General features: G+C 38.0%; 1 protein-coding gene across 2 annotated transcripts in view; it reads right to left on the reverse strand.

Annotated features, from left to right (window-relative positions):
- Window positions 1–10,053, reverse strand: part of LOC120432151 (nose resistant to fluoxetine protein 6-like) — a 36,090-nt gene extending 26,037 nt beyond the window's left edge. The window contains exon 1 of one of the 2 annotated variants that reach the window (XM_039597298.2): window positions 9,460–10,053. In XM_039597298.2, coding sequence (XP_039453232.1) covers window positions 9,460–9,850 — 391 coding nt within the window. In that variant the 5' untranslated portion in view covers window positions 9,851–10,053. Of the gene's footprint in view, window positions 1–1,466; window positions 2,066–9,459 lie in introns of those variants that run through there. The other variant, XM_039597282.2, reaches the window with a different exon arrangement.
- Between the last annotated feature and the right edge of the window lie 2,508 nt (window positions 10,054–12,561).

Genomic DNA, 12,561 nt, shown 5'->3' on the forward strand with positions numbered 1-12,561 from the left:
TTGGTTGTTGCTGCCCGCTATTTTACTGTAGTCCTGTTCAAGTCCAGAAGTCTTGGATTCAAGTAGCATTTGATGATAAGATCAAACCCTGCTGGAGCTGTTGAATCTTGATTTGGTGAGATCTATCCATTTTATCTATCATTATTTGATTTTTTTTCCCCTTTTTTTACATAATTTTTTATTGATCAAATGTTATGTCCATATTATCCCTTTCCCACCTTCCCTCTCTCCTATCCTCATTTCCTCCCCCTCCCATCCCCCCCCCCCTCCCATAAATATTATTATCTGCCAAATTTACACTAACACACCACACCACAACTGATTCGGAGCGTTTGGTACGGTATGTCCACGCATCCTTCCTCCCCTGATGATTCTGTGAAATGTGATCCGTTCACAGAATCTGTCTCTGCGGTTAATGCAACGCAGTAGGCCTGGCCACTTTAATTTTTGCTATACATTTTCGGGGAAACTCGGATGTACTGTAATCATTAATATTGACAAGAAAGGACTTGAGGCGTAATCTAACCACAAGTTCTTCCAGGATGCTTTCTTCGGACTGGCTGCGCTTGTGTTCGATTAGATTAGATTAGATTAGATTGAAAAACCACGCAAATGTTGTTTATTTCGAGGTTCTTAAATAAGCTTTCTCGAAAGTAAGATTGTTTGAATAAGTTTGTTCAATGTTTATAATGTTACCAGGATCTATTACAAAGGTAATCAAACAACAACGGAACCTTTAAATCATTTAGTGGCTTGGTGGTGGAAGTGTTAAATTAAAATCCACTTGGGGGCAGAATGGACCACCCTTTTCCTGCCTTATAAAAACAATCAAGCTTAGCTTAAAAACTCACTCTTAATGCAACATTAGTTGATTTTTTAATTGTTTTGACGCTTATTTTTAAAAATAGTGTCTTATTTCGACATATTTACACTATTTTCAAAAATGTTTGTTTTGTTAAGTGACTATTTTTATAAAAGTGATCAAACTTCATGGAAACTATGTTGGAAAGGTTACTTAAGTCATTTCTTATCAACCTTCAAGTTGTATTAGACGAAATGACTTGTTTTCTAAGGTGGCCCATTCTGCCCCGCACCCTGGAAAAAGTAGTCGAAAACAAATTTTTTTAAATTGCATCAAAAATAGTTTCAAGCTGAACATTTTTATCAACCAAGTATACAACATTGAAGGGAACATCCCAAAGTATAAGTCTACTACAGTGGATTCATAAATTTGTAAGTTTTTGTAAGGTTTTCGGTACATTTTACTTAGGCGGACCATTCTGACCCCCCCCCCCTGCCCCTAAGTGACATCTTGATAAGGTCCAGCGTCCGTGATACACTTCCCTTAACTAAGCAATCAAATCCAAAAGGGAAACGATCAAAAGTTGTGCTGGAGCAATCCTTATTTAAAATTTACTTTTAAAATTGTTATTAAAAACTATGCTCTATAAATATCACAAACTTACTCGCCACCGCCCACGGTTCCTTCCGCTCGATCGCGTCCAGCGTCCAGTTCATGTCCCGCCGACATCGCGACCCTTCCAGCGATCCCAGGGCGTCCCGCAGCAGTGCCAGCAACACCCGGTCCACCACACTAAACTGTCCCCGATCTCCGGCAAACAGCTGTCCCTCTTCTGGGTCTTCCTGGCCAATCAGTGGAATTGTTTCCTTGTCACTGCCGGTTTCACTTCCGGCCGCAGGTTTCTTGCCCCCCTCGGGAAGAATCCTGTTCCGACCGATCGACTGTGGATGGTCGTTACTGCTCGCATGATCAACCTCCGACTCAAACACTTCACTGCCGCTAACCCCAACCGTCGAAAGACCCGCCAAAATCAGAACCACCAGTGGCACTTTCATTTTACAATCTACGACTGTTTGCTCCCAGATCTTGAAAACTTTCCGCGCACTTCAAACGTATCGCGACTGTCCAGCAAAAATAAATCTTCCAAACACCCTTAAGGACTCTCTTCACAAACAGTGTGTGACAACCACCGACTTCCAGGGGGCTGTCCAGAAGTGCCGATCGCGCGTCCGTTCCGAGCCACGATCTGATTAAGACTGATCGCGGCGAAGTTTCGCGCGCTCCGAACTCAACTCGTCGATCAGCAAGCGTCTGTCGGTGTTTCCAAACTGGCTGCGTACTTTGGCTGACCAGCAGGTATTGAAGATTTGAACAGGTGAGCAACTTCTCCAACCGCGATCTGAAAATCGTACTTGGCTGAGTTAGTCTTCGCCCTTTTCTATACGATTTTTTCAGTTCGACTACAATTTCACAAAAATGTTTAATCGTAGTCGAACTGAAAAAAAAAATCAAATAAAAAAGGGCGAAATGAACTCAGCCAAGTGCGATGTTCAGTTAAAGTGCGACTGAACAACAACAACAACAAAGAAACCACACGGTGCGGTTCAAGCCCTCCGATGTTTAGTTTCATGATCTGCATTACGATCGTGCGTGGAAGCCGGCATTTTGCGGTAACCGGCAAAGGCTTGTGTTCTTTCTTGCAATGTTTTGTTGTTATTATTCTAGATGATTCAAAGCTAGTAGTAGAATGTACAATGTAGTTGCGGGAAATTTCTAATGAATGGTTTCGATAAAGGGCATTGCATCTTCTTTTTTGTTTGTTTCCAACCTCTGTTGCAGGTTATCAACGTGCAAATCTTTTTCGGCAATTTTGCGAATAGGCATGGAAGGGAAAATTCAAACACAAGATTAGGTGTAGAAAAATGGCACGTGGCCGCCCCTTTACACTCACCACTTTTGGCCATAACAAAAAGCGTTCTCCAATATCTTGGGCACTGTTCTCTTTGCCTCTATCTTTTTTGCTTCTGCCCCTGATTCTGCACATTCAAGGTATATTTGCTACAACCACTCATTATAGTTTAAGTGTTAGGAAGTCTCCAAATCAAAAGTGTTCCGATTATCGAGATATCGCCGAAAAATGCAATGTTTTTGACAACCCTATTTCGGATAGGAGCACCCGAATCGCCAAAAAAATGGGTCTTATTATTTTGGCCAAGGAACTTCCATGCAAAATTTGAGCCAAATCGGAGCACTTATGATTTGGAGACTTCCTGTTTGGCGTGGAATCGCTGTTAACATTTCTCGAGTTTTTTTGAAAAGGTCCTATAAACAAAATTTTCACTTTTTGCTTTTTGGGTGTTTGTTAATACCCCAGACTCAAGGCGGTTCTAAAAACTCCCTAAAAGCAAAAATTGAAAATTTTGTTTATAGGACCTTTTCAAAAAAAAACTCTAGATTTATTCCCTTTTTTGTTCATGCACTTTCATTAATATATTATTTTAAAAATAGTTTTAGCACAGACTGTTGTTCAAGAATAGATGTTTCATTTTCAACACATCAATACGGAAAATAATCGTTTTTATTTCTTAATTGATTTTGATTTCATTTCATTTGATGTGATCACTATGTAGCGATTGCCTAGAATTACAGTAGCTCAGACTTAAAGGGAGCATCTTCAAATTACTGCCGTATGAAGGGCCAAAACGCGAACAAGCGAATCTCCACTGCCCTGATGCTCCCCTCCCGAACCCCGGCCCGGATTCTAACTACTATTAAAAAGGAAAATCATAGTTGAGAAAAGGTCAATGCGGATGGAGAGAAAAATGAAGCTCAGTATCCCCTCACAAATAGTAGTAATTGTGTAAAAAAAAATGAAAAATATGAAGAAAGATAAGAAGAAAAATGAAAAGACAGTGTGTCAATTCGGATGGATCGATGATCCCCTCACAAGGACATTAAAGAAACAGATGGTAGAAAGAGCAATAAAAGAACATAAAATCAGGAGAGCATGGAGAGTTCATCTCGAATTCTGGTCCATCCATTGGGTATCGTCACTCGTAACTTCCGGTGGTACTCCAAAAATGACCAAATTTCATTTTCAACACAACCAATCCACCTCGATTTCATATCTATGTCCAGGATCTTTTAAAAACGGATCCATTTCAGGTACACCACCAAACATTTTAGAAAGCTTTTTTTAAATTACGGAAATCGAAAAAAATATCACGGTCTGAATTTGTTTTTATTTCTTAACTAACAACAATAAAATAATTACAATAGTCTTATAGAAAAAAAACGAACAGATTTTCATCAAATCAACTACACATGAGCAAGGTAGGTTTTTGCTTATTGTTATTGAGTGTTTTTAATTACCCTGAATCATGGTAGTTTCAAAAGCACCCAAAAAGCAAACATAAAAAATTGTTTATTGAACTTTAAAAAAAAACTACATTCGACGTCATCAATTTGTTCATATAAATCTCCATACGATTTTGTTAATTTTTATTTTTTGTAATTTGTTGTTTTATAAGGCACGTTATTATGTAAGCATAACACTTTATATCAAGTATTTGGTAGCTATCCATACAAAAATGCAAGGTAATTATTGAATAATCTGTAACTTGTGAAGGAATTTTTCAATCGATTTGGTGTCGTTGTTGGTTGCTGTCAGAAAAATAGGTACGAGCTTTGAAATATTCACCCATTTTTTAAATTTACTTTGTTTTCTTAATACCGTCAACTGGGGCGAATCGGGACTACACGTTTTAGAGTACTTAGAAGCTTCAAATTTGTTTGTAATGTACACATTTTGTTGCTCAGAATCTGGTCCAACCGAAACCACTCAAAAATATCAAGATATTAAGCTGCAACATTGCTAAAACTGCTGTCCCAATTCACCGCATGGTGCCCACGATTCGCCCCAGATTACGGTACCCCATTCGGATCAGGGCTGCGGAGTCGGGTCATACTTCAAGCGACTCCGACTCCGACTCCGACTCCGGCTTTCTGAGTTCAGCCGACTCCGACTCCGACTCCGGCTCCGGCTTTCAGCTCCAACCGACTCCGACTCCGACTCCAAATCCGGCCTACCAACTCTAGCCGACTCCGACTCCGACTCCGACTCCAGCTTTCAACAAATTGTTGGCTCCGACTCCGACTCCGACTCCACATTTTTTTTTTTTTTTCAAAAATTAGTGAACCATTATTTTAAAAAATAATTTATTACTCTCTAAGTGTCAAGTTTTTCTCATGGAAAATAAGTTCGAATCACAAAGCGGAAAAAAAAATTTCTAGGTTACCAATGTTATACGTTATTAAAACAGAAATAAAAAAAATCCAGTTTTGAAGGCATTTTTAGAAGAACAATTTTGTAGGTAAATAAGGATTTATTCACATAACCTCAAATTTACATGTAATTTATTAGAAACTAATAAATTTAAATATTCAATTGTTTTTTTTTTAAATTAATCATTAAAAGAAACCTAGCCTTGATGATCGATTAACATATAAATTTAATTTGATCACTTTTAGGCTGACATTTATAAGAAACACAGTGACTCTCTTAGTCACTTTGGATTTTCAAATTTAATTTTAAACGAATCATTTTTTTAAAGCCCCATTAATTTTTATTTAAGACGTAGACGTACATCACGCCATGGCTGAAAGAGATTATTATTGAAAATTAATGTACCTGAAGAATTTCTTCGTGGAAAGGACGCTGAAGGGGTTTTACCCAGGGATTTTTTATTTATTTTAATTTAAAAATTTTCGAAATATTTTAATGGAGGCGCGCGAGACTTCTTGAATCTTCACCGAAGCTTTATGAATGATCGAGCGCCTCCGGTAAAATATTTTCTACCTAGGTCACAGATATTTCAAAAGGACCCCTGAAGCTAACTTTCAAGAAGATTTTTTAAGGTACATTGATTTGCAATGATAATCACCTTACGTCATATTTGCGAGGGACATATACATTTTGAAAAAAATCTTACTTGTTGAATAATATTTGGAAAATAAACTAAAGTCCTATCATATTCACTAAACATTTTCAGATTCGTTCAACGACAATTTGCAATGATATCAAAATAGTTTTCCTAAGGATCAACACTTTCAGATTTCAGTAGAGAAATAGTAAACATTAAAATTATCGATATCTTTAACATATTCAATGATTATTTCAAAAATTAGTTGCAATTTTTTTGACATTTTTTGTCAGTTTCAAATATTTTAAACTTGACACTTTGATTTTTATGTACGTAGTTATAAACAAAATGCACATGTTGAGGTCCAAGTAGTAGATTGTTATAATCGTTGATTATTTGATGGAAGAGTTATACTCTCAGTGAGTTATTTATTCAGATTTCCAAAAACAGTTATTATTATTTTTAATCTTTTTAAGTACCTCGTAACTTTTTTCCTGAAAAATGATTTACTTAAAACCTAGACATTCACTATCGGGGTAAAGTACTTTTTTCAGAATGAACTGGATTAAATTTGGTGTAATTTGAATTGAAAAGGTACATAAATGTAGGCAAAAGGATGAAGTCAAGAATCAATTGAATATTTCTGAATACAGAACCAATATTGTCTATTACTTTTTAAGTTATGATACTACATACTTGGGTTAGAGAAGATTAAAAGGTTATCATTAAGTGATCATAGTGAAATAAAACAATTAAAGCATTCCAATCACAATCAAAAATGCTTCAAAAACAAAATGGCATCTGATAAATCTCTTTCAAAAAATGTCGCAGAGCATGCGACAATTAAAAATATTCAATGCTCTCCTGCATTGTAACAAATTATGAACAATAATAAAAATAATATTTATTGTTGAATTTTAGATAACTCCGACTCCGACTCCGACTCTGGGTTATCTAAAATTGTCGGCTCCGACTCCGACTCCGACTCCAGCTCATAAAATTTAGCTGACTCCGACTCCGACTCCGACTCCAGCTGTTCGAGTTTTGACGACTCCGACTCCGACTCCGACTCCGGGTCCCCAAAAAGACCCGACTCCACCGACTCCGGCTCCGACTCCGACTCCGACTCCACAGCCCTGATTCGGATGAACTCCTTATAGCTGGTTTTATAATGTAAACAAGGTTTTATCTCATACAAAAATCCAACTTTTGAGCTGATTTTTTTGGAAAAAGTATTGATTTTTTCAATGTACTGAAATTTTTAAATTGTATGGAAACTTGTGGATCAACTGATGTCGCCAAATATCCGTTATGGACCCAATGAACTCATGAAAAATGTCTTTGAAATTAAAAAAATAAAGAAAATTTGAATTTGATTTTAAAAAATATATTAAGATCATTAGAACCAATTATTATTTGATTTAGTGTCTTCGGTAGCTCAAATTTTCAAAATATAAGCAAAATGTGTAACAAAATGCTTTTTTACGTCAGTGCAGATATGCTACTGTCAAAAATTAAAAAAAAAACAGTTAAAAATGTTGCCCCAAATTCAAAATTTGTCAAAAGATCAAAAAGCCTTTATTTGCTTAACAACGCGTAGATGAACTGAAAACAATGTTTAAGAAATAGTTGACAATTAATAAAAATATGTAAATTTAGGCAGTTGCAAATATTTTTTGAAGTTTATGTCGCTCCCCTTCAGAATCTATCCGAAAAATCAGGGGGCATAATTTTTTTTATCAAAAAACTTCAAAATTTTAATAAAAAAAGAAGTCTAATAGACTAAAAATAATTTGAATTGCATTTACCTGAGTTTAAAATCATATTTAGCATATTCAACCATCAACAATATTTTATTTATTTTTTTGTAAAATGATTTTTTTTTTTTGGCAAAAAAAAATATTTCGCCAATTATTTAGATATTTTGAAAACTAACGATTGCAAAACATCTGGGCAGGTTTAAAATGCATGTTAAAACACTTTTATCATTCAAATGTTAAAACAATGGCTTGTAATTTCAATTTTTATATTTTTTCATTTGTTTGCTTTAGTAGTTTATTTTGCAAATAAATTAATAAAAATCACTTCAAAAACATACACTAACTTTTAAACGTACATTGCGGTAAAATTGTACATAAAAACAATAATCACTTTATTTCCATTTTATGCCTGCAGTTTTTGTACTTTTTTTACAGTGCAGATTTGCTTTGTTTTGGTTCCGTAACGAACAGCTGTTCTTTTGTTCTGGTGCCGAAGTTGACAGCTTGTGATGGGTACGAGCGAGCTGCCTGTAGTGAGATATAGATGTCGCCCCCCTGCCGAATACCTACCTATATTAACACTTAGATTTTTTTGCGTCCGCCTCGGGATTCGAACCGGCGACATCTGGATTGTGAGTCCAGTGCGCGGTCCGATTGATCCACACAGGCAGACAAAACTTTAAGTTCATATTAAACAAGCCTTACCCGACAAACTTCGTTCTGCCTTTTTTTCGTTTGTTGACGTTTTTTGATGTTTTACTTATTCAGCCTCCTGTGATCAAAATATGTTTTAACGTAACTTTCTCCATACAATTTGCCGATGCTCCGGAATCGGTTCCAGAGTGGCCAAAGTGTCAATTGGTTAGCGTAAGAACCTTCCTTGGGCTTATACGAATCCAACGCAACAAAAAGCACCTCGATTCGACGCTCCATATTGAACTGATTCGCGTTCGAACAAAACCGTCGAAATTTTTTATATATATAGAATATGAAAATTTCACTGTACGACCTATGATACACTGAACTCCGATGGTTTGATACAATTTGTTGTCAAATAAACGGGGCCACTTTTATGTTTGACACCCTCTTAAAAAGTGTCGTGATAAGGTCCAGCTTGTGATGATACCAGAGCTGAAAATGTCAGGGGTCCTGACGCGAAAATCGGCGACGCATACACGATTTTTTCAGATCCATTCACAGAACCGCAAAACCATGACATAAACAAACCCGACTCAGTCGTGAGTGCCCTAGCTCACTGAGCAGCTGCAATGCGAGGCAGTAGTCGACCAACGCTCATTCGACGTTGCATGCACACACATAAAGAAACAAGTTTTTACACAAAAAGTTGGTATTTATGCGTGGAAATGTAATTTTGAATATAAGTTATGGTTGTTTTAAGTGTTTTGCACAGTCTAAAACCATTCAATTGTTTAAAAATAGTCAAAATAGTGTTTAGAGAGGATTTTACGAGTCAGTCATACGACACGAATTGAGTGAGTGTAGCTCATTTTTTCACGTCTCTCATTCTCCAGCAGCCGACCGGCACGAGTCAGGCGGCAGTGGTTGAACGGACACAGTAGGCTTACAGTCAGATGCTAGCAGTGAACTGACATTTTGGTTTGCTTCATGTGTACGCTGGGTTGGAAACATTTTGCAGGCCTGGATGATACACTTCCCTTTACTAAGCAATCAAATCCAGAAGGGAAACGATCAACAGTTGTGTTGGAACAATCCTTACCCCTAAAAGAGCACTCAGCTAGCAAAATCTAAACTTAGAAATATGTACCCTCCCTGCAAAGGCTTATGAATTGATCTCAGTTGAAAGGTTCTCCAAATCTCTGAATTGCAAATGTAACATCCTGGAACAGAACTGCTAAATTCTAATAAAAACACAAATTGAAAATTGAAAAAAACAATCCTTACTTAAAATTTATTTTTTAAAGAACAAAAAAAAGTATAAATATCACAAACTTACTCGCCACCGCCCATGGTTCCTTCCGCTCGATTGCATCCAGCGTCCAGTTCATGTCCCGCCGACATCGCGACCCTTCCAGCGATCCCAAAGCGTCCCGCAGCAGCGCCAGCAACACCCGGTCCACCACACTAAACTGTCCCCGATCTCCGGCAAACAGCTGTTCCTCTTCTGGATCTTCCTGGCCAATCAGTGGAATTGTTTCCTTGTCACTGCCGGTTTCACTTCCGGCCGCAGGTTTCCTGGCCCGCTCGGGTAGAATCCTGTTCCGACCGATCGACTGTGGATGGTCGTTACTGCTCGCATGATCAACCTCCGACTCAAACACTTCACTGCCGCTAACCCCAACCGTCGAAAGACCCGCCAAAATCAGAACCGCCAGTGGCACTTTCATTTTCACAATCTACGACTGTTTGCTCTCAAATCTTGAAAACTTTCCGCGCACTTCAAACGTATCTGCGACTGCCCAACAAAAAAATCTTCCAAACACCCGTAAGGACTCTCTTCACAAACAGTGTGTGACAACCACCGACTTCCAGGGGGCTGTCCAGAAGTGCCGATCGCGCGTCCGTTCCGAGCCACGATCTGATTGGGACTGATCGCGGCGAAGTTTCGCGCGCTTCGAACTCAACTCGTCGATCAGCAAGCGTCTGTCGGTGTTTCCAAACTGGCTGCGTACTTTGGCTGACCAGCAGGTATTGAAGATTTGAACAGGTGAGCCACTTCTCCAACCGCGATCGTTATCGGCGGCTGAACAACAACAGCGAAACCACGCGGCGCGGTACGGGCCCTCCGATGTTTAGGTGCATGATCGGCATAGCACATGATCGTGCGTAGAAACCGATATATGGCGGTAGCTGGCAAAGACTTGTGTTCTTTCTTGCAATGTTTTGTTGTTATTATTCTAGTTGGTTCAAAGCCAGTAGTAGAATGTACAATGTAGTTCCGGGAAAGTTCTCAAGCGATTCCGATAAAGGTCATTGCATTTTCTTTTTTTGTTTTGCTTTTGTTTCAAACATAAATTATGGAACAGGGTCAGGTTTGTGCGAGGCGGTGGTAGATGAAGCTAGAAAATTAGAAGGCCACACGCAACCCAAACGGAATCGGCGTAGCGTGACGTCTCGCAGAGGAAGTGATAAGGTGGTGACAACATTGAGGGTGTGCGTTTGAAACAGGGGGTAGCGAAGAAGCCGCCATCTTGGAAGTTCAGATAACAAACACTCAGAATCAGTATTATTCATATTACTTTGGTAACACGAAGTGTGTTATCCTGGTTGAACTCAAAAGTCCCATGCAAATGTGTAAAAGCAAACTGGAAAATGTGTAATTCTGATTCTGAGTGTACGGGCGCACTGTTTTGTCGACCGAAAGAAAAAAAGCAAAAAAAGGTAAACAGAAAAATCACTTTTTTCGATATGAATTTTCAGCCAATATTGAGATGGAATCTACAAGAATATGATAGAATTTGCCATCAGCAACACAATTAACGTGTTTTTTTCAGGAATTTATCGTTTAAATTGCGGAAAATTTGAAAATCAAAAACCCAAACAATGATTTGTTATGGGCTACCATTTGACAGCTAGTGCTTTTGTTGTGGGCTCTCATTTGACAACCGTGCTAATGTCGACTGTTGTCAGTTTGCTTTGGTCGGAATAGGGTTGCCATCCCCCCGGTTTGAAAGTTGATTGTAGTTTGGTTGTTTTGTGCTTCGTCACTGCCTTGCAAAAGCCACCGCATAAAATTGTGCTGCTTAATTTTTCGTCGCTCATCTACACAACTCAAAATTGAACCCAAAAATTGCCTTATCCGAAGTTTCGATTATCCGATGTGAAATTTTTCCAAGGCCTTCACAGAAAAAAAAAGTAGAATTTTGGAATGTTGAAAATTTGGTAGGTTGAATATTACCTCTTTTTTTGAGTAATATTACATAAAAAATGTGTAAAAATGTGAACCTGATGAATATTCATCAAAAACTGATGAAAGTTCATCATTTTCTGGGGTAAAATTAATCATTTTTTTTGCCACAAAATCTGTCACCATTTCCTGATGAACATTACCATCATTTTTTTTTTTCTGTGTTCGAACAATCGAGCCTGGACTGCATTGATATTATCTTAGTTTAAATTTTAGGCACTGATAGAGTTATTTCTTTGTGTTACTACAAAAAAAAATAACGATAAAAAAACTTCTCAGAAATTGATAACACTCTTAAAAGCACATAGTTCCAGACATTCTGAGAAGTCTTTATTCATACCTATTACTTTGTCAGAAACACAAAATCGAATAAAAATTCCGTAGAGATTTCTATGAAAAAAAAATTACGGAAATCTTGAAACAATTTGTGGACCAGAATAAGCCAAACTTACTTCTGAACTTTATGAACATTGCTCGAATTGTAATCTGTTATTGTCTTCGTACTTCGCAATTTTCCTCGTTCAGTGAGAAAAGAAACACAACGCAATGTTATTCACAAAAGATCAACTATGTACTGGAAAATTGTCAAATCTATCGCTCTGAGCCAGAAGGTAACAACTATAGTTCACACTATAGTCGCTTATTAACTAGCAGCCAGTCTAGGTGACGCGTTGGGAACTAGTTCTACTTGTACTTAGAAACCAATTAACTTCAGCTTCAAGTTCAAAGTCTCGGGGAGCCCTAGAACTGGTAGGCGTTCCAGTTTTCACTACGCACGATTCAACAGCATTTTACCTGTCCAAACTCACCCCCTTTCGATGCCGATGTCGGCATATTTCAGCACGGCGATCGTAAAATGCCTGCAACATTGCGGAAAAAAAACAGCATAAAAACATGCAATTGCAAGCAATTATCACATTTCGAACGCAATTTTTCTTTTGAACGCAAAATAAGTTCATTAAGCGACAATCCCTTGGACCTGGGGTTGAGCCCATCCATCCGCGCGTAAAAGTTCCGTGACCCTGGACTTTTCAGAGAGAGAAAAAAGGAGAAAGGCTGATATCCATTCACCCGCAGTAGTTTTACCAGTCCCAAGGTCAACTTGGTGAAGGCCGCCCTAGTGATCCAGTTCCAGGTTTTTGTTTTTCGAAATCGCGATCATGAACAGTTAATTTTATTTTCTCTTTTCAT

Source organism: Culex pipiens, chromosome 1 (genome assembly GCF_016801865.2).
Source record: "Culex pipiens pallens isolate TS chromosome 1, TS_CPP_V2, whole genome shotgun sequence".
NCBI lineage: Eukaryota > Metazoa > Arthropoda > Insecta > Diptera > Culicidae > Culex > Culex pipiens.